The 22,314-nt window shown below is 51.5% G+C and overlaps 1 protein-coding gene across 3 annotated transcripts in view; it reads left to right on the top strand.

Annotated features, from left to right (window-relative positions):
• FGF13 (fibroblast growth factor 13) overlaps window positions 1-22,314 on the top strand; it is a 193,985-nt gene that overhangs the window by 96,574 nt on the left and 75,097 nt on the right. For 2 of the 3 annotated variants that reach the window (XM_064426424.1, XM_064426426.1), the window contains exon 2: window positions 16,327-16,494. The exons of the other annotated variant lie outside the window; for it this stretch is intronic. In XM_064426424.1, the coding sequence (XP_064282494.1) occupies window positions 16,327-16,494 (168 nt within the window). The remainder of the gene's footprint in view (window positions 1-16,326; window positions 16,495-22,314) is intronic. 3 annotated transcript variants of the gene reach the window in all.

Here is a 22,314-nt window from a genome sequence, read left to right as displayed (position 1 = left end):
TGTCAGAAACCGTGGCCTTGCCTACTTACTGCTGAGAGAAAAGGCGTTCTTTGGAGTCTGCACTTCTCTAGAAACAGAATTATTCCCACTCCCACTCCCCATTTTGTTGTTGGCTGGGTGTCTCCATGGGAAATAAATGGGAGAAGTTGCACTGTAGTGCAGTTTGTGCAGTGCTGTAGAGTGTGGGCACAGCAGCCTGAGCCTCAGGGGCACAGCAAGGTGACAGAAGTGCTCAGAATGTTCCCTGGACTTTGTGCTGGAGCGTCTGTGTGAGGGGGGAGGTTGTGCAGCCCTTTGTGCCGGTCAGCTGGTCCCTTTGTGACAGACAGGGCTCCTGGCAGGGGCTCTGAGATCAGCATGAAGCCCTGCTGCTCTCCTGGGGCCGTGCAGACCCAGCCAAAGCCTGCGATGAGGCAGGGCTGGGTTTGGTTTTGTTTGGTTTGTCCTGGGATGAGGCAGGTTTGGTTTGGTTTGGTTTGGTTTGGTTTGGTTTGGTTTGGTTTGGTTTGGTTTGGTTTGGTTTGGTTTGGTTTGGTTTGGTTTGGTTTGGTTTGGTTTGTCCTGGGATGAGGCAGTGCTGGGGTTTTTTTGGTTTGTCACTGGGATGAGGCAGGGCAGGTTTGGGTTTATTTGTCCCGTTGCTCCCATGGCCAGGGCTGGGTTTGGTTTGGTTTGGTTTGTCCCCAGGATGAGGCAGGGAAGGTTGGGTTTGGTTTGTCCTGGGATGAAGCAGGGCAGGTTTAGTTTGTCCCCAGGATGAAGCTGGGTTTTTTTGTTTGTCCTGTTGCTCCCATGGCCAGGGCTGGGTTTGGTTTGGTTTGTCCTCGTGGTGAGGCTGGGTTGGTTTGGTTTGGTTTGGTTTGGTTTGTCCTGGGGATGAGGCAGGGCTGGGTTTTTTTGGTTTGTCCCCAGGATGAGGCTGGGTTTTTTTGTTTGTCCCATGCTCCCATGGCCAGGGCTGGGTTTGCTTTGTCCCTGGGATGAGGCAGGTTTGGTGTGGTTTGGTTTGGTTTGGTTTGGTTTGGTTTGGTTTGGTTTGGTTTGGTTTGTCCCCAGGATGAGGCAGGGTTTTTTGTTTGTCCCCAGGATGAGGCTGGGTTTTTTGTTTGTCCCATGCTCCCACGGCCAGGGCTGGGGGTGCTTTGCAGGAAGGGCCCTGGCTGTGTCACCTGCCCAGGGCACACCTGTGCCCAGCACAGGGCACAGCAGGGTTCACTCTGTAGTGCTTCACTGCAGACCTGTGCTGTTATCCTGCCCCAGGTTCATCAGAAAATATTGCTGTGTTTGTTCTTCTGCCCCCTCCTTCCCACCCCCCTGATTGCCTGGCCTTCAGTGGAATTTGGAATTTGGTTGTTCATTACTTCAGTTCCCTACCCAGAGGCTGTCATTATTATTTATTTTAGTATTCTAATTTAGCATCGGAAAGAAAATAGCATTTGACCAAAAAGAATTCGAGGCAATAACTTTTCCAGAGAACTAAGCCTTTGAAAACTAGTTTTTTTACTCAGTTTAATTTCATGGGTGCACAATTTCCATTACATGTAGGCCAACTGGATTACAGCAGCTGTAAAAAAATATGTATTTTAAGCTTTAATGTGTTATTTATGAATGCATTATAGTTATAATAATTCACTTACAGGGCTATTGTGACAACAGCACCTTATCTGAAATATGGGAATTTGCAACATGAAATAGTTAATTAACAATAAGAGAATAAAGGGAGGAGGTGCCTAGGGATTGGCAGCACTGTCAGAGCAGCAGGCAGTCTTTGTGTGGGTCTGAGCAGCCCAGTGGAGGCAGGAAGAGTCCAAACTGCTGTGGGAACTTAGAAATCAGTCTGGTGCCTGCAAATCTCATCTGTCTTAACAGAATGGTTGGAAAACTTCTTGGACTTTGCAGACCTGATTTGGAGAGAAGTGCAGTGGTGAAATCAAATGGGATCTGTTACTGTGCAAAGACCAGTGGAGAACTTAATCCTGCATGGGACTTGTTGGGGGGTATCAGAATACATTTGCCAGATGCAGGATAATGTCAGGTAAATATTGAAAGCTGTGCTGGAGCGTGACGAAGGCACTGAGAGGGAGTGAAGTGCTCTCACTCAGGGGCTCTCAGTGGATTCACAGTGCTGCAGGTCCTTGTCGAGGTGCAGGCTCACCTCACAGGTACCACCCGGGGCAGGCAAACTCTGGTGGCTGCTGAGGAGTGGTGGAGGCTCTCTGTGGGCTGTAAACCCTTCACCACCCACTCTCAGCTTCCAGCACCAGCTTACCGTGGCCGTGCAGCCGTGGTGCTTTGTGCTGTCACTTCTGTGCAGGGATCTTGGTGTGAGGCAGTGGTGCTCACTTCGGGTGCAGCTGTGCAGTCAGGGTGCAGCCAGGGTGGGGTGGGCACTGCTGAGCACACCCGGGCTCTGCAGAGAGCCTGTGCACATTTTGCCATCAGCATCTTCTGTGGAACTTCTACTGTTCCTAGTCTGTCTACTTCCCCTCTACTGTCTACTTCCCCTCTAGCCTTCTGACTGTTTCATTTTGTCTGAGTATTGATTGAGTGATGCACATAAATCAGAGTGGTTTGGGTTGAAAGGAACCTTAAAGGTCACCTCGTGTCCATGGCAGGGACAGCCTCCCCTACCCCAGGCTGCTCCCAGCCCTGTCCAGCCTGGCCGTGGGCACTGCCAGGGATCCAGGGGCAGGCACAGCTTCTCGTGCAGTGATGGAGTCATTAGGATTGGAAGGGACCTCCAGGAGGATGGAGTCCCACCACCACCCTGCTGGGTGCCCAGATCACTGCGTGCCATGCCCAGCTGCCTCTTGAGCACCTCCAAGGACAGTGCCTCCATCACCAGCCTGGGCATCCCCTTCCAATTCCTCACCACTCTTCAGGGAAGAAATTCCTCCTGATGTGCAGCCTGGGGACAACTTGAGTTATTCCTGGTTCTCTGGCCAACCTGAGCTTTGGCCTCTTTCTGCCTAAATTGTCAGTGAAATTGCCACATTCTCACCTCCTGGAGAATAACTGGTGAGGCACAGTATGCATCCAACCTGTCACAGCACAGTTTGTGCTGTGTTCACCCACAGCTGTTCCCAGTGCCCTTCCAGGCCGCTGCCCACAGCAGGGCACTTTGTCTAGACATGATGTGAAGCTAAAGCTGTTAGTCACAATCTGTTAATCTGTGATATGCAAAGCATTCCTGGAGAGAAGCCGCGGAGCTGACATGTCAGATGTGGCCCAGGGAAGCTCCCTTCTGCTGTCCCACCTGGTGGAGAGGGAAGTTCTGCTGGGCAGGGGCAAGGTGTGAGCCCCAGCACACGGGCAGCCCGAGCTGGCAGGGCTGAGCCAAGCGCTGGCAGCCCCAGCTGTGAGACACAACAGTCCAGCAGCCCAGCAGAGAATCCTTTGATGTGTGTGAGTGACAGTGAGTCATCCCTGGTGGCTGTGCTGAGCCCGGGGATGCACGGGCAGTGGGGACAGCCTCCACGGCACATCTGCAGGACAGCCCAGGACAGAGAGCAGCTCGGAGGCGCTGCTGGCTTCGCTCGGGCTGGGCACGGAGCACGGCACAGGTAGGACTGCTCTGGGGCTGGGGCACACCTGGCTCTGCAGCTGCTCCCCTTCTCCATGGCCGGGGCAGCCAGCACAGGACCCTGTCAGCTCTGTGTCTCTTGTGACATGAATAGATAAAGGCTCAAATGCTAATGGAATGTTACTAAATGCTCTTTAGAATTTCAGCTCAGGAGCGGAGCGCTTGGGTAGAATGGAAGTTACAGATTTGTAAATTTAAAGGTAAGAGGAAAGGAGGGTTTGTTTGCAACCTGCAAAGACCTCCTTCCCTAAATGAGTTCTTTGAGGAGCTGTTAAAAATTCATTTGTAGTTTTCCTGCAGTCACTTCAGGCACAGGTGGGGTGTGGGGGCTAGTATTGAAAATGCTGTGAGTGCTTATGTGGTGTACAGGAGCAGTGGAAGGGCTCTGCACTGGTGATGGGGAACGGTGCAAGTGGTGCTGAGAGCACAGATTGCAAACTGCAAAACCCCAGCAGTGCAGGGCTCAGGAGCCAGGGCTTACAGGCCCTGTGCACCAGAACTTGTTTTGACAGTTCTTTGGGCCAAGTATTCAGCTGCTGCAAACTGCTCTGAAGCTGTTTTTGATATTTCTTTGTTTAACTGGAGTTGGTGTGAATCCATACATTTCCGACATTTACAGCAGCGTCCTTCCAATGTTTTAAAGTTTTTCAATTAACTTTCAGAATAAATTGTTTAATTTCTTTGGAGGTATGTAGAGTCCCAGTAGGCATAAATACGGTAATGACAGAAAATAGGGACTTTTCTCTGATATGGATGATTTCAAATCGAGTGTGGTATCCCAAGGCAGCTCCCCAACTACAGTATGCAGCATGCAATGTCCTCAGTTTGAACAGAGTGGCTTTTTCTTGTAGCAGAATAAAGACCACTTAGTACCTCCTGAAAACCAGCAGCTAATTTATAGCTCAGTGTTGAAACAATGTCTGTTTTCTAGGACACACATTTGTCTCTGCTAACTTTGATAGACTGTTGTAAGCTAGAGGACTGCAGCATTGGCTTCATGCACTGGAATGTGAAATGTGATGGTTTTTTTCTTAGAGCTCTGCTGTGCTTGCTGCCTTGGGTTGTTTTTTATGTCATTTACGGTGCTGAACATCAATGCGAGCACATTATGCAATGTAGTATAAAAATACACAAAGGCAGTAACCTCCCCTGTTGTTCCTGCTCTAACAGAACAACCTCATCTGATCGCTTTGCCTTTTGGTTTCTGGAGAAGCTAATTGCAAGTGGTGTATTGCATCTGGGGTGTTTGTGTGCGTGTCTGGGCAGCAGCAGGAGCTCCTGGGGCAGGGCTCCAGGTGTCTGCCGTGGCTGGCACTGGGTGCCAGCTCCGAGGGTGGCAGCCACCCGGGCGTGGAGGTCACCTGTGCCAGCATCTGAATTTCATGGCAAGTTGTGTGGAAATGTGTGCTGGTTTGTAAAGGATCTGCGTTCCATTTCTGTCTGTGACCTTGTCACTGTGTCCTTCCCCTCGGTGGCAGCGTGTCAGTCAGGAGTGACTGCCCAGCACTGGCCTTGGCTGGGCTGGGTGAGCAGACCAGGGATGTGCCGGGCCAGAGTCCCCCGGCTGAGCTGTTCTGCTTTGACTGAGCACAGGCTGGGGTTTTAACCCTTTCTGCAAACCCACAGCCTTGGATCAGAGTGCCAGCAGCGTGGGGTCCAGGTGTGAGCACAGCCATCTCTGTGCCCAGAGGCAGCACTGTCAGGTGCTCTGAGTGCACCAGTGCCAGCTCCCCATGTCCCCCATGTCCCCCTGCTCCCCCATGTCCCCCTGTCCCCCTGCATGTCCCCCATGTCCCCCTGTCCCCCATGTCCCCCTGCTCCCCCATGTCCCCCTGCTCCCCCATGTCCCCCTGTCCCCCTGCATGTCCCCCATGTCCCCCTGGTCCCCCCGCGGTGACCCGAGCGCGGTGCTGGGCAGGCTGGCAGAGCAGCGGGCACAGGAGCTCCTGGCTGAGTGAATGATGCCCTGAGCATACAGCTGAGTGGTGTTTTTCAAGGTGGTGTAACTCTCTGGGTAAGTTTTTGGGGTGTGCATCGAGTGATTGGTGCAAGATCACCTGTGGTGGGAATTCGGCTCAACTAAAGCTTAGTCTAAGGAAACAATGTGGGAAAATACTGCAGCCTTTCATTTGACTGTTTTACACCTGAACTGGTTTGTGTACCTGTGCCTGTGTATAGGGACCCTGTCTGCATGAGCCTGATCTTCAACCTGTTAAAAATAGCTTCCAACCTTAAAATGAAGAGTAATGTTAATTGCAGGTTAAATTGTACATTTTATTTTCTGAAAGGACTTCTCTGCTGTTCAGCCTCTGTGTGCACAGCCCTGGTCAGAGCTCTTTGCCCCTTTGGGTGGTGCTGAGGCACAGCAGGGTCCAGGGTTCTGCTGCTTCCCAGGGCTGGGAGAACTCTCTGCACCTCTCCCTGGCACACCCAGGCTTTTGGCTTCTGCTGATGAGTTTTCTGTGCTTCGCTTTGAAAAATTTCCTCTGAGGCCATTCCTCTGAACAGCTCTTTCTGTAATGAGTGTGAATTTTAAAGCACTCGATTTCTTGCATCCTTCCTTTTGTTAATCCTCAGTAAATGGGGCAAATAATTGGGAGGTGTCACCTGTCCCTTTATGAATGGTGCTTCTGTTCTTGTCTGCTCCTTGCAAGAGAAATGCCCAGAGCTACAGCTTCAGTGCCAGTCTGTGAGCAGACTCCAGGCTGGTGCTCATCTCCTGCTCCCCAGAGGCAGGGCTCATCCTTCCAGACTTCCAGGAGGGATGCACTCTATTCTTTGATGATTTTGTTACCATTTTTAGGCTACTTTTCCTAGAGGATTCTGATCTTTTTTGGCTCTTTCTTTGTGTTTCTGTTGTTCTGGGGTTTTTTTTCTTCCCAACACTAAGGAAGTTTGTCTCTTTTTGTAGCCCAGCTGTTGACAATAATGCTCCATAAATAGGAAGAAAAAAGGCACTTCTCTCTACTTCCCTTATAATTGGAAACCATTCTCCTAGCTCCAAATAAGGCTACATTAATAATTAAATTCTCATTAAAGTTATGATACACAAGAGTTTGCTAATATTTCATAAGCAGCAAACTAAAGGTGTCCAAAGCTCTCAAAAATTGCTTCCCACTCATCCCAGACCTTTCTGGCAGGTCTCCTGGCACCTTCTCTGTGTGCCTGTTCTCACCACGCCTCCAGGATATTCTCTTACAAAAGTGATGTTCCTTGCTTTTCCTCCCAGACTTTGTCAGGGAAGAACGTAAGTTCTCTGTTGTGACCCAGATTGTCACAGCGATTTTTAAATTCACTGTGGGCTGGTCAGAGTGGGGTTTGTGGTAGACAGGGGTGACTGAGGCTCATATTTCCATCGGAGTTGCTGTCCATCTCCTCCTGTGTTCCGTGGTGTCCTGTGTTGTTGGAGCAGCAGGAGAAACGTCTGCTCCAGCAGCTGGAGAGGCTTCATCCTAAGGGCAGATCCTAGCAGGCTGTGCACTTTGGGTGCTTTGTCTTCTGCAGCTGGCCAGGCAGGTCCTGCTGCCCAGTGCCCTCCCCTGAGCCAGCCCCTGGTGCCATGCAGTGTCCCCAGTTCCACTGGCGTGCTCCAGTGCTCCCAGTGCTCCCCAAACACAACTCCACAAAAAGGAGCAGCACCCTGTGAGTTACTGTCCTGTCCTGTCTGCTGTGCTGCATGCCCCAGCCCACCTGTTTGGAAAGCTGCCAGCTTGCATTTGTTTCAGCAGATGGGAAAAGCAGGAGAGCACTCGGAACAGGCGAGAAGAAATGTTCATTCCTTCATTCCTTCATTTGTTCATTCATTTATTCATTCCTTCATTCATTTATTCATTTATTCATTCCTTCATTCATTTATTCATTTGTTCATTCCTTCATTCATTCCTTCATTTATTCATTCCTTCATTCATTTATTCCTTCATTAATTTCTTCTTTCATTTATTCCTTCCTTCCTTCCTTCATTTATTCATTCCTTCATTCCCTCATTCCTTCCTTCATTTGTTCATTCCTTCATGCAGGGGCAAGCAGAGCAGAGCAGTGGGCTGAGCTGCAGAGCGCAGAGGAGAGTGGGCACGTGTGGCCCTGCAGACCCACAGCTCCTGGTGCTGGGTCTGCCCGTGGGCTGGTCCTTGGCAGGCAGGGGCTGTTCCTCACCCAGGTGAGCAGGGCAGGGGCTGTTCCTCACCCAGGTGAGCAGGGCCGGGGCTGTTCCTCACCCAGGTGAGCAGGGCCAGGGCTGTTCCTCATCCAGGTGAGCAGGGCCGGGGCTGTTCCTCATCCAGGTGAACAGGGCCAGGGCTGTTCCTCATCCAGGTGAGCAGGGCCAGGGCTGTTCCTCATCCAGGTGAGCAGGGCCGGGGCTGTTCCTCATCCAGGTGAGCAGGGCCAGGGCTGTTCCTCATCCAGGTGAGCAGGGCCGGGGCTGTTCCTCACCCAGGTGAGCAGGGCCGGGGCTGTTCCTCATCCAGGTGAGCAGGGCCGGGGCTGTTCCTCATCCAGGTGAACAGGGCCGGGGCTGTTCCTCATCCAGGTGAGCAGGGCCGGGGCTGTTCCTCATCCAGGTGAGCAGGGCCGGGGCTGTTCCTCATCCAGGTGAGCAGGGCCAGGGCTGTTCCTCATCCAGGTGAGCAGGGCCGGGGCTGTTCCTCATCCAGGTGAGCAGGGCCGGGGCTGTTCCTCATCCAGGTGAGCAGGGCCGGGGCTGTTCCTCATCCAGGAGAGCAGGGCCGGGGCTGTCCCTCTCAGCTCTGGTGCAGGAGGTGACAGCCCGGCCTGCAGGCTGCACTCTCCCGGGGCAGCTCTCAGTCCCCCTGCCCAGGGAGGAGGAGGAGGCTCAGAGCATGGAGCCATCCCCCAGCCCTGCTCACAGCTCCTGTTCAGCCCTGGAGCGTGTCCCAGGAGCCCCATCTGTGCTTCACATGCTCCAGTCCCTCAGGGCTGTGCCTCCACCGTGGCACTGGCCCTTCTGCTGAAGCTGTTTCCTAATTCCAGCCCAAAGCCCCACGGGAGCAGCGCTGTGCTGGTGACCCAGCCCTGGGACAAGGCACTGACGTGCTGCCTCTCCTGCTCTTCCCTTTCTGCTCCCTGGAGCAGAGCACTGCCCGTGCTCCTGGCACAGCTGGAGACGAGGCTCTCTGCAGAACCTGCTGCCACTTCCACGGGAAACAGGAGATGCATTCCGAGCAGCGTTTATCAACACAGTTTTGATGTTGTGTGCCTTTGTCTTCATTATCCACAAGGATCTACAAGCAGCATTATCTGGGCTCGTCTTTTCAGAGGATAACAGCCTATTACTGCTGGCAGTTAATCCAATTACTCTTTTAGGTCAAGGGGGAGTGTTCTGTGCAAATATTTTTGGAAGATCTGAAAAAAGTTATTCTATGTGTTGACCCAAAGAGAGCATATTTCAGAATTTTTGAGCAGATCAAAAGGTTAAGAAATGTCTACATGTGTTGGAGGAAACATGGTGGAAAGAGCGGTCAGCTTTCAGTTTTGATCACAAGGCAGTCACTTACTTGAAATATAAAAATAATTCACAATTGAAAGTAGTTTCAAATCGGAAAATAAATCACCGTCTAAAGCATCAGAGAAGTTCTTTGCTGTGGGAATGAGGATGGAGCTGTGCAAACCTTAGGAATTCATACAGCAGTGAAATGTGTTGCCTGAAGAAGGTTTCAGCTGTATCCTTTTGGCTCTCTTGGTTCCTGGTTCTCCAGTAAGAGTGTCTCAGCAGGGACAGTGCAGGAGCTGAGAGTGATCCCCGGAGCAGGAGAGCTCTTCTGGGGAGATGGAGCCCAGCAGTGGGGGCTGCAGCAGCCCTCAGTGGGCTCTGTGCCCTGGGTGCAGGGGTGGCGCTGGGTGGTGACCCTGCAGGGACAGGTGACACTAAACAGGACAGGGTGACACTAAACAGGACAGAGTGACCCTGCACGGAGCAGGGTGACCCTGTGTGGGACAGGGTGACCCTGCACTGATGTGCCATGGTGACCCTGCGTGGGACAGAATGACCCTGGACAGGCCATGGTGACCCTGCAGTGCTGGTGACCCTGCCATGGTGTCTCTGCTGTGGTGACACTGAACAGGCCATGGTGACCCTCCTTGGTGACCATCCATGGTGGCTCTCCATGGTGACAATGCCATGGTGACCCTGGACAGGCCACGGTGACCCTCCACGGTGACCCTGCCCTGCTCCAGGGGCCTGGCCCGGCGCTGGGCTCAGCACTGGGACACTGCACGCCCGTGCACACTGTGCAGGGCAGCTCTGTTGCTGCCTGAGGAAGGAGCCCGGGGCAGGTTGAGGAGCTGGCAGCAATCCTGGGGGTGCTGCAGGCTCTGGGGCTCCCCTGGGTGCTGCTGGGCCACGGAGACACCCAGGATCTGTGTGGGATGGGGCAATGCTGGGCTCCAGGCTGCCTGTGAAGTGTTTGTGACTGTCTCACAGCAGGAGCTGGGACCTTGCCCTTGCCCTTCCTTAGAATCAGTGGTGAATTGAAATATTCCTGTGGTATTTATGCTGTAAGTAGGAGGTTACCCTCCCTTTCCCACAGGCACAGAGGGGCACTCCCAGCTGTGTTCTGCTGAATCCCCAAAGCCTCTGATAGTGGCTGCAGTCTGATGGAGATCAGCAGTTTGAGAACTCATTAGTTAACTACTGAAAGTCCCTTACTGGGCAGGGGGTTTGCTTCCCTGAGTGGCTGAATCTTGGAGACAGTTAGTGCCCATCTCAAAATGATGTTCTAGTCATGCATGCCATGAAGCTGTCCTTTAACAGCAGCTCAGAATAAGCCCAGGAAGCAGTTGCCATAGAGGAAATTTATGGAATGGGTTTGAGAACAAAGAGCAGGCGCTGTTCCTGGGAGAGTGAAGGAGCTGGGCTGTGCCTGGCAGCCCTCACTGTCACAAACCCATCCGTGGCAGCTTCCAGATGTAATGAGAGCCCATTCTGAGCCTACTCTTGATTCTGAAAACTCTTCTAAAGAAAGTTGTGTCTTTCACAGGGTATTTTTGCTGGTTTGTTTCTTTCAGTTTGAAATAAGCTGGTGTGGTGCCTGGTTTGGGGGTGTGTTGGGAGGAAGGAATGGTGCAGAATGAGGGACTCCAGAAATGGCTTGCTGTGAATAAAAATTAGAGATTTGGCTGCTTGTGCTTCCTGTAATATCTGTGTTCATTGTGAAAACTGCAAGTCAGAGTCAACCAGACTCCAAAGTTGGGAGCACACAGCTGCAAGCTGAAAATAAGATTTCTGGGGGATGCAGAAGTGCCAGGGCTGTTTGGTAAGAATACTTCATCAAGATTTGGCAAAGCTTAATGGAAATGGTTTGGATAGTCCGTGTTGTCATTAAGAGGTTCTGAGTGTTTTACAACCCCAGAATAGAATTTTTTTTCAATTAGCTTGCAAGTATTGTTGTGCTCTGAGTTTATTGTGTTGTGCAGGTGGCTGACAAAAAAAAAATCTCACCTTCGACTGGGAGAAATTAGGAGGGAAACAAAGCAGTGATGGAAAGAAGCAAAGAGAATTTTTACTGCCCATAGACCTGAGGGATTTTCATCAGCTGTGTCAACTAGGGAAATGTTATTGCAGCAAAAGACCCCAGTTCCCTCCCCTGCCCTGTCCTACAGGCAGTCACTTGAAGCAAGTTATTTTAGAGAGGAATTTTTTTAGACTTGTTCCTGTAAGGAGCTGAAAGCAACTTGATAGCCTAATGTTTTCCCCTAAAAGGAGAAAAAGAATAATTCCTGCACAGCTCCAAACAGCCCCAGGGCCTGGTAACCTCATTTGTGACCTTCATGTCCTCTGTGGGGGCCAGGGAGGCGCAGGACCAGGGGGGTGCCCAGGGAGCCTGGCTGCTCTGTGCCCTGGGGGTGGCACTGGGGTGACACTGGGGATGACAGTGACACTGGGGGGGTGACAGTGACACTGGGGGGTGACACTGGGGATGACAGTGACACTGGGGGGTGACACTGGGGAGGTGACACTGGGGATGACAGTGACACTGGAGGGGTGACACTGAGGGGGTGACACTGGGGGGTGACAGTGACACTGGGGAGGTGACACTGGGGATGACAGTGACACTGGGGGGTGACACTGGGGGAGCATTGGCGGCTGCCCTCGTTATTCCACAAAGCCATGCTGGGGGAATGGGTTTTTCCTGCCCTGTGCCAGAGAAGGATTCCTTCACTTTGTGGGTGCAGGGTCTCAGAGGGGCTCTGATGCTCTCTGTGGCTTGGACACCTTGTGTGTAGAGTCTTCAGTCCTTCCACAATGGCAGAAAAATGAATTATTGCAAGTGTGAGTGTCCTGGGGCTCACAACATGTAAAACTGAGCAGGCTGTGAAGTTAGGGAACTGAGGAAAGTTCATGTTTCAGGTAATGACCTGGAAGGTTCATTCAGGAGTGAGTGGATCCATGGAAGTATATTTTTTTGTTTAAATTGTGTCATACATACAAGAACAATAGTCCAGCAGGAGCAGGAGGACGTGTTTTGCCTGGATTTGATTTACCCTGTGGTTGCAGTAGCCTGTAGCTAGCAGAGCAGAAGCCTCTCTATGTAAAACCAGGGGGAAGGATATTTCCTTCCAGCTTTATTAAACTCTGAATTACATCAAAGATAATGCAGTTGGAACCCGAGCCAAGGCCTATGGACAGGGTTGATGTTATGGTTTCTGGCAATTCTGGATGGGACTGAAATGCAGTTGGACATAAAAGAAAGACACAAACCAGCAGACTGTTTAGCTGGTGTGTTTATATAAAGTAAACATGTTTGAATTTATCTTGAAAAATATCCTGGTGCCAGCAGCCATGCTAAAGATTGCTTTCTCTCAGTAAAGCTTACAGGAAGAAGAAATCTTTTTCCTAGTGGCTTGTTGACAGCAAGTTTTTATTAATGTAATTATTACTATTTTATTTGAGCTGAAGAATGTGCTACAGGGTGATATTTAGCAAGCTGAATGTTTTGATTAGGAAACATAATAGTCACTGCAGTTGTTTTATACTCGCTGCTAAGCAAACTCCTCTCAGTTGCTGTGCTTTGGTCTCCGTCACATTGCAGGGGAAGGAAAAGGGATTCATTTATTAAAGCCATGTAGTCGTTATTTATCACTTTCACCTGAGAATGTGCAGGTACTTTGGCAGTGTATAGTGACCTGTGTCCATGGCACACAGTCTTGTCCCTGTTTTATTTGGGAGCATGGGAACGTGGAGCACCAGCATGTTCTGCCCATGAGCATGGGGAGTGCAAGGGGATGAAACTGAAATGAGAGCTGAAATACAGCAGCAGAGCCAGGGCTGATGCTGGAGGCTGGCACGAGGGTCCCACCCGTGCCAGGGCAGGTGCCAGGGCAGGGCAGCTGTGCCCAGGGGGGTTTGCTGTGTGCCCAGGGGGGTTTGCTGTGTGCCTGGGGCAGCAGTAGTGCTGGGCTGGGGCTGTGTGTGCCCAGGGGGGTTTGATGTGTGCCCAGGGGGGTTTGCTGTGTGCCCAGGGGGGTTTGCTGTGTGCCTGGGGCAGCAGCAGGGCTGGGCTGGGGCTGTGTGTGCCCAGGGGGGTTTGCTGTGTGCCCAGGGGGTTTGCTGTGTGCCTGGGGCAGCAGCAGGGCTGGGCTGGGCAGGGCACTCTGGGTCTGGCTCTGTCCTTTGCTCCTCAGCCTGCCTGGGGGGCACAGGGGCCTGGCAATGGTGCCAGGCAGCTGTCTGCCACACACTGACGGCTGGGATCTGTCCTTGGCCCTGGTGTGCAGGTGCTGCATGCTCTGAGCTTGGACGTGCTTGAGGAGTGACCCGTCAGGCCCTGTTTGAGCAGTGACCCTTCAGGAGCTGTTTGAGCAGTGACCCTTCAGGAGCTGTTTGAGCAGTGACCCTTCAGGCCCTGTTTGAGCAGTGACCCTTCAGGAGCTGTTTGAGGAGTGACCCGTCAGGAGCTGTTTGAGCAGTGACCCTTCAGGCCCTGTTTGAGGAGTGACCCTTCAGGCCCTGTTTGAGCAGTGACCCTTCAGGCCCTGTTTGAGGAGTGACCCGTCAGGAGCTGTTTGAGCAGTGACCCTTCAGGAGCTGTTTGAGCAGTGACCCTTCAGGCCCTGTTTGAGCAGTGACCCTTCAGGCCCTGTTTGAGCAGTGACCCTTCAGGAGCTGTTTGAGCAGTGACCCTTCAGGCCCTGTTTGAGCAGTGACCCTTCAGGCCCTGTTTGAGGAGTGACCCGTCAGGTGCTGTTTGAGCAGTGACCCTTCAGGCCCTGTTTGAGCAGTGACCCTTCAGGCCCTGTTTGAGGAGTGACCCGTCAGGCCCTGTTTGAGGAGTGACCCTTCAGGCCCTGTTTGAGCAGTGACCCTTCAGGACCTGTTTGAGCAGTGACCCTTCAGGAGCTGTTTGAGGAGTGACCCTTCAGGAGCTGTTTGAGCAGTGACCCTTCAGGACCTGTTTGAGCAGTGACCCTTCAGGCCCTGTTTGAGGAGTGACCCTTCAGGCCCTGTTTGAGCAGTGACCCTTCAGGCCCTGTTTGAGCAGTGACCCTTCAGGAGCTGTTTGAGCAGTGACCCTTCAGGAGCTGTTTGAGGAGTGACCCTTCAGGCCCTGTTTGAGCAGTGACCCTTCAGGCCCTGTTTGAGGAGTGACCCTTCAGGACCTGTTTGAGCAGTGACCCTTCAGGGCCTGTTTGAGGAGTGACCCTTCAGGAGCTGTTTGAGCAGTGACCCTTCAGGAGCTGTTTGAGCAGTGACCCTTCAGGCCCTGTTTGAGGAGTGACCCTTCAGGACCTGTTTGAGCAGTGACCCTTCAGGAGCTGTTTGAGCAGTGACCCTTCAGGAGCTGTTTGAGCAGTGACCCTTCAGGCCCTGTTTGAGCAGTGACCCTTCAGGCCCTGTTTGAGCAGTGACCCTTCAGGAGCTGTTTGAGCAGTGACCCTTCAGGACCTGTTTGAGCAGTGACCCTTCAGGAGCTGTTTGAGCAGTGACCCTTCAGGGCCTGTTTGAGGAGTGACCCTTCAGGAGCTGTTTGAGCAGTGACCCTTCAGGAGCTGTTTGAGCAGTGACCCTTCAGGCCCTGTTTGAGCAGTGACCCTTCAGGAGCTGTTTGAGGAGTGACCCGTCAGGCCCTGTTTGAGCAGTGACCCTTCAGGCCCTGTTTGAGCAGTGACCCGTCAGGACCTGTTGGTCCCTGGCTGACCTCGGGCGCTGGCTCCTGGTACTTGGTGCCAGCAGCTGCCCTGGGGCTCTCAGTGTGCTCCCTGGGCACAGCCCACCCTTCCAGAGCACCTGGCACTGTGAGGTGGGGTGAAATTTGCAGCCAGGCCTCGTGCTCCACTGACCTGCTGCTCCTTTTTGAACCACTGGTGCTTTCCTCCTCGGCCGTGCATCCCCTTTAATGACACTTTACATGGATTATTAGTGGGTGTTTCTGCTGCTGGGTGTCTCCTAATGAAGCTGCAGCAGCCAAGGTGCAAGGTTTCTCTGGTGGATTAATGAGGTCCTGAGAAGGTGACTTCCCACTGAGAGCAGAACAGCTGTCAGTCTGAATTTATCACCCAGATATGACTCCTGCCGGAGAAAAATCCAGTGCCTGAGAATGCAGTGGGGTAATATTTGTTTGAGGGGGTCCGTGTTTAAATCTGGTGGTTTTTAAGATGTCCATGTGTTGGCAGATATTTAGGGAGCAGTTAAATTGTTAGAATCAATGGCCATCACTTTGAGAACCAAATAAACTTACCTAGTGCATGCTAGTGCATGTTTTAGACTAGCCTGTCAGTAGTTTTCAGAATTACTGAAATTCTTGGATTTTTTTTTAATTTTTGTTTTTTTCACATACAGTTTGGGAATCCAAGTTTGGTTTTGGGTATGGTTTTATATCTCTGTGTTACTATAAATAACGGTTGGTGGTTGGAAGCTGTCTTGTGAAAAAGCAGCTAATTTTTGTTCATGTGAGATGATCTGTGCCTAAAGCTGTGAGCTGAGGAATCTCACTATCTCTATTATTAAGGCTTCATTTTTTAGATAGTGGAAAAGCGTTTCAATTCATTCTGGTAATGTAATACTTGGAGGTAGCTGGAACTTTCTTTATGCTATGTATTTTATCTTTTGCCATTTAATAGTCTGACCCCATTCAGAAACATTTCAGACTGTGTATCCTTTATGTTATTAATGGCAGTATTGATTTATAAGATCAACTTTAGAAACGACTTGCTGTTTTACAAGAAAACCATCAGGAGGATCAATGTGCTTTCTCTCTGTACATCTGCACTTGTATCTGTTGGAAATGATGGTGGCTGTGGGTTATCCCTGCTCTGGGGAAGGGCTGGTTCCATGTCCTGGTAAAGCTCTGGGAGCAGTACCTGCAGGTGGGGAGGGGTTGTTCCCTGATGTGCAGACATTGCCCGTGGCCAGGCCAGAAAGCACAAAGTTTGGATTTTTGCCCTTCTCCTCGTCTGCATGCAGGGTGGGTAGGGGTGCTAGGGGAGGACAGAGCAGGTACAGGAGGGAGCTGTGCTGCTTCTCAGAGCGGGGTGTCACTCTGCTGTTTATCAAAGCTGCATGAAACGGGATGGAGTGCTGAGGTTTATGAGCATTGTTTATAAAAGTAAATGTTTTTTCCCACCCTTCTCCCACCACAACTAAGATACTATACACTTTAAAGTTTATTTTCCTTCCTATGAACCTTTCTTCCCCTCTGTCTTTCCCCACCCTGTTCTGTAGTGATTTGATTGTGGATTGCTTTCCTGGGGCTCTAACCTGAGTTCATTTTGTTATGTGGTGACCACAGTTATGGATGACGCTCCCCCTGGCACTCAGGAGTACATTATGTTACGGCAAGATTCCATCCAATCTGCGGAATTAAAGAAAAAAGAGTCCCCTTTTCGTGCTAAGTGTCACGAAATCTTCTGCTGCCCACTGAAGCAAGTGCACCTCAAAGAGAACACAGAGCCGGAAGGTTTGTGGCACTGCGGGTCCATGTTCTGTTTGTTGGTCCCCTCTCCCCGTGTGTCCCGGGCGTGCTGTGTGTCCCCGCTGCGTGGGCCGGGAGCCCTGCCCTCTGTCCCCTGCTTGCTGCCAGTGTCGGTGCCCCCACAGGCACCGCACCCCGAGCTGCTCGGGCTCCCTTCCGGACAGCAGGACGCTGCTTCTCCTCTCAGAAAGTTTGTTTGTTTCAGCTCTCATCATCACACACCGCCCTTTTTTTTGGCTGCCAAAAGCTGCTTGCTGCTCCAACGGCCTCAGTCCGCAGGCGGTTCTTTGCAGTAATTCCTGAAGCTGCACTCTGCTCTGAGTCTGGCACCAGCCCCGGGTTCGGCTTGTCCCCAGCACCTTGCACTCCATAAGGCTTCTGCACAGTGCTAGAGAATGCTCATGGCAGCTGTTCTGGGTGAAGCAGGATGAACTTTGTGTGGAATGCACGCCTGGTTGCATTTTGGGAAATTAAATGCATGCAGAGCAGAAAAAAAAAAAGTAGATTGTTTTCCTTTTCAGATGAAGCAAAGGTATGGTCTCTCCTCATGCTGTGTTTACTGATGTGAAATTGCCAATGAGGTATATCTCCTTTGTCTAGTGTGCCTAAGATTAAGCTATTTTATCTTTTGCCATTTTATTTTATTTTTTAATACTTTCTCTTATTGTTCCATATGTGTTTTGCATTACTGCTTCATATTCCACGTGGTAAGCCCTGTACTTTTTGCATAAGCTCCAGTATCTGCCAAGACAAATAATGCTACTGCATACATAGAAGTGTTTTAAGATGAAATATTCAGGGCTGGATTTTGCCACAGTCGAGTCTGCAGGAGCAGCAGAGTGAGCAGGTTGGAGTTCTTATTACAAATCACTTGCATTATTCTCTCTGTGATGATGGGCATCATTCCTGAGCTGTCACTATTAGCCCAAAATATTTCAGTCGGTTGCTTTCTTCTGTTACGTTCTCCAAATTTTGCATGAATGTTCTTTGTACCACCTCTGTGAGATTGGTGTCTTTTAAAATAAAATACTTTATTAAAATAGCATTTATCATCTCACCAGAAATATTAACTGTGATACACATTCTGGTTTAAGGCTCGGGGAGAGGTTTCTTGTTTCAGTGATGATGTAACTGGATGTTGAAGTCGGGGTTTGAAGAAAGTCCAGTTGTCCTCTCAGTGCTGGGGTGACCTGATAGAAGTTGTGATTTCATGGCTCAGTAAAGATGAAGGGCAGGTGAATCCTGTGGCACTCTCCTGGTTAGCAGACGTCGTGGATTTCTTGTCCTGTGTCAGGGTTTGTGTTGTTAATGAGCAAATTCGGAGCCCAGAGCTGTTCTGACAAGCTCCTCCAGGAAGGCGATGGCAGCTGAGCTTCCCCAGTGCTCAGCACTGCACTTGGAGAGCAGAAGATCCCACAGCCACGAGGCACGAAAGGGAGCTGGCCCTGAGCTCCATCCCTGGCTGACAGGCTGTGTGTGGATCCTGCCTGTGCTGCCCTGGAACCCCAGCAGAAGCTTGGGCTTGTTTCATGCAGCCTGCTCTGGGAGCTGGATTCCTGCAGAGCCCTGCTCCTGGCTGGGCTGATCCTCTCCGGGAATAAACCACCAGCTCACACCCCAGGATCCAGGAGGAGCCAGGAAAGCAGAGCAGGGCTGGGCCTTTTCTCTCCAGAGTCTCCGTGGGACATGGTTTTCCCCACACCTCCTTGCCTGCTTGCAGCATCATCTCTGTTCACCACTGGTGCCCCACGGGCACCCGAGGAAACAGCCCCAGGGCAGTGCCTGCTTCCAGCCTGAGGACACAGGAGGCTTGGCCCAGTGGCTGCAGCCAGTGCTAGGACTGGGAGGAAGGAGCCCAGCCAGCCCAGGTGGGTGCTGCCCTCCCTGTGCCCCGGGGAGCCTGGGGCTCTGCTAAGAGCTGAGCTGCTGCTTGTTCTGCCAAAGCCATTGCACAGCTTGCAGTGTCCTGGGCCTCTGAAGGGCAGCAAAACCAGCAGGGCTGACATCCTTACCTGGATGCTGCTCCTCTGGGTGCTGGGCATTGTTTACAGTTGCATCCACAGCAGAATACAGAGTGGCTTTGCAGCTTCCCTCAAGCCAGGAAGGCACTGCTAGCAGGAGAAGGGCCATCTGAAGTACATTTTGCAGCTATTTGTTCTCTTAAATAGTTTAAACATAAGCTGCTGCTGCTATCTGTATAAAACATGGTTACATAAAAAGGAGTCAGCTCCTGGAAAACTAATTTGAGTTGTATTATTGCATCCAGGGAAGGGAATAAAATGAGAGAAATGTTTTTTAAAAACACCCATTGGTTAGTCACAGTCACACAGTCAGGAGTCTTGGACACTCGCCCATAGTTCTGGTTTCATGTGGTTGGGGTTTTTTTTTTCTTTTTATTTTTTTTTCCCTTTTTTTTTTTTGTGGTAACATTTATTCTCCCTCCAGGCGTACATAACCTTTTTACACAGAAAAGCAGACAAGCATAGCAAAATACGTATTGGGGATGGGCAGAGGGAAGTCTGGGACAGCAGCTGGTAACGAGGAAAGGCAGCTTTCCTGAACCAACAGGAAATCTGATTAGATAGAAAATGTTAAGGATGCTAACGTGGAGCAAGCAGCTCTGTGGTTGCCCTTGACAATGGCTTGTTCTCTTCATCCCCAGCAGTGGGGAGAGTGGCAGAGGCAGTCCTGGCTGAGGCAGAGGGAGGGTGCTGAAGCACAGGGAGTGCAGGCTGCTGTCCCACCTGTGTCACCTGCAGGATGTGCAGCCTTTGTGCTGGGATACAGAATGTCCCTTGGGTGCTCGAGCGTGGTGTCACACTGAGAGCACTGGCACCTGGCACTCCAGTTACATCCTTTTCTTCGAGACCAGATCAGCCCTGTCAGCCCTGCTGGCCCATTGCATTGTGTTAGTGCATGTGCATTTCTGCATTTCAGAGGAGAAAGGGAACGAAGAAGGGTGAGCAGAACTGAAATCAGAGTTGTGAGAGGTGTTCGAGCTTTACATATTGCTCAGAACTACAAATGACTTTGTGTTCCAGTGGGGAATGACAAAGATGAGCCACGTGGAGCAGGCACAAGGGCCAGGACAGGGAGGGACAGCAGGGTCAGCATCTGTGCTGGCTGCCTGAGCCCCAGTTCCCCCCAAGCCCCTGGAGGTGCTTCCTGGAGCATCCTGGAGCATCTGACTGGAGCTCCCTCCAGGGACGGCCCTGTGCTTCTGACCTGAGCACATTTCACAAGTGCTGTTCTGGCTCTGGCAGCAAGCAGCTGAGCAATGCCTGAGCCTTCTGCAGCACTAAATGACAGCAAACTCCTAAATCCTGCCCATCTGGGTCCACGTGCAGCTGTGGGACCCTGTCTGCAGTGAAGGGTGATCTGAAGGGGGGACAGAGGCCAAAAGGCAAAGGTCTGCAGCTGCACCAGTGTAGTGGCTTTTCCCCAAAGAGAAACCCCTCTGGGCTGAGTGGTGACCTGTTCAGCTCCTGTTCAGGGCTGGGAGCAGTGCTGGCTGCTGCAGGACAGTGCATCCAGCAGAGCAGCTCAGTCCTGTGCCTGGCTGAGCCCCCCTGCCCTGATCCTCCAGAGCCTTTAAGCACGAGATTAACTTTAAACACGAGTGCTCCCAGCAGAGTCACAGGGCTTGGGAGGTATTTAGTGAGCTTACCTGAACACAGGCTGGGCCTGACTCAGGTATGGGCTCAGCCAGTGCAAATCCAGAGTAATTCGCTGAAATCCAAGATTTACTCAATATTTACTTGAGTCTGAGTAAGTAATGGCATTAGGAGCAGTTGTAGAACGTTTATTTAAAGATAAATGATTTTTAATTCTCAAACTGGACCTGGCCTTACCCCTGAAGAGGTCATAGCAACCCAAAAAGAAGTGCTGTCTCTTACCTTACCTGTGTACCCTTTGAGAGAAGCCTTTTATCTGTGCCTTCTACTATTTTGTTCTAATCTCAAAGTAAATATTCACTATGGAGACAGTATCTGGCACTTAGCATAGCTGAAGTAGGACATTTAGACCAAATGAGTCACCCTGGTGTTCTTTTCTCATCTCATCTTTAAAGGACTCTGAGATCTTCAAAGAGTGTTCCTTGTGTGCAGAAAGGCCTTTGTCTTGCTACTTTTCCATCCCATGACTCTCCTGAGAAAGCATCAGACTTCGTTCTTCAACCTGTCCTCGTTTTAGATCAGGAGACGTAGTTCTTTATGAACAGTGAAGGTTTTTCTCTGTGCCTTACTCAGCTCCACGGCCCATCATAATTTCTGCACAGATTTTATCAGTGGTCATGTCTGTAGCACACAGACACAGAGTGCCTTTGGGCTGGGACCACGACAGGTCTGCCATGGGGTCCTGGTTAGGCTGAGTCTGCAGCCCAGGAGCAGTTAGACTTGCCAGCACCCTGACTGTTCTGAGCCCCACGCAGGACACAAAGCAAGTGGCCCAGGATGGCTTTGCCTTAATTGCTCTGATGGAGGTTTCGCTTTCTTCCCAGTGATTTTCCAGGTAACAGCTAAATCTTTCTCCTTATCCTTGGTTTTTCTTCTTGTTACAATTCTCTTGTCTCGGGTCTTGGTGCTTGTGGCAGAGGTCACCTCATTCCTCAGCTGTGTCCCTGCAGCCTTTCTGGGCAGCCTGGAGGCTTAGCTGGGCCTGCCGTGGTTCAGGGTGGCACGGGAGGTTTCTCTGGGGTGGGAAGGTGTCAGTGCCCCAGGAACAGCACTCACCCCACAGCTGCCCTGAGGATGGGCCCCTCTGCCACCCAGTGCCAGCAGCCCTGGGCCCCGGGAGCGAGGGGGTGGCACTGCTGTCCCCTGCCTGCCCTCCTGGCCACCCTGCTCTGGAGGCTTTCCCAGCTTCCTTCAGAGCTGCAGGAGAGCAGCCAGGAGGAGCCTCTGCAGGACAGGGCTGCAGGGACCAGGTGAGCTCCCACCTTGGGAAGAGGGTTAGACAGCACACACCACCTGGTGAGGAAGGTTAGACAGCACACACCACCTGGTGAGGAAGGTTAGACAGCACACACCACCTGGTGAGGAAGGTTTCACAGCACACACCACCTGGTGAGGAAGGTTAGACAGCACACACCACCTGGTGAAGAGGGTTAGACAGCACACACCACCTGGTGAGGAAGGTTAGCACACACCACCTGGTGAGGAAGGTTTCACAGCACACACCACCTTGTGAGGAAGGTTTCACAGCACACACCACCTGGTGAGGAAGGTTAGCACACACCACCTGGTGAGGAAGGTTTCACAGCACACACCACCTGGTGAGGAAGGTTTCACAGCACACACCACCTGGTGAAGGAGGTTTGGCAGCACACACCACCTGGTGAGGAAGGTTAGCACACACCACCTGGTGAGGAAGGTTTCACAGCACACACCACCTTGTGAGGAAGGTTTCACAGCACACACCACCTGGTGAGGAAGGTTAGCACACACCACCTGGTGAGGAAGGTTTCACAGCACACACCACCTGGTGAGGAAGGTTTCACAGCACACACCACCTGGTGAGGAAGGTTTCACAGCACACACCACCTGGTGAGGAAGGTTTCACAGCACACACCACCTGGTGAGGAAGGTTTCACAGCACACACCACCTCTGCGGTGCCTGGCTCTCTGCTCTAAAGACAACTCTGCTCTGTTTCCTCTGAACAGGCCCAGGATTTTTCCTTTCTGCAACAGGTGACATCAAATTAACACTTAATTACAGGAGTTGTTAAAAATGCAGAGTGAATTTCAGTTGTGCACCTTTGCTTAATTGGTGCCTGCCCCTGTTTCTCCTCCTCTACAGATTCAGCTT

The sequence above is a fragment of the Passer domesticus genome, chromosome 7, assembly GCF_036417665.1.
Source record: "Passer domesticus isolate bPasDom1 chromosome 7, bPasDom1.hap1, whole genome shotgun sequence".
In the NCBI taxonomy this organism is placed as follows: domain Eukaryota; kingdom Metazoa; phylum Chordata; class Aves; order Passeriformes; family Passeridae; genus Passer; species Passer domesticus.
Note: the sequence above shows the minus strand (reverse complement) of the source record. Positions and strands in the feature narration are given on the sequence as shown.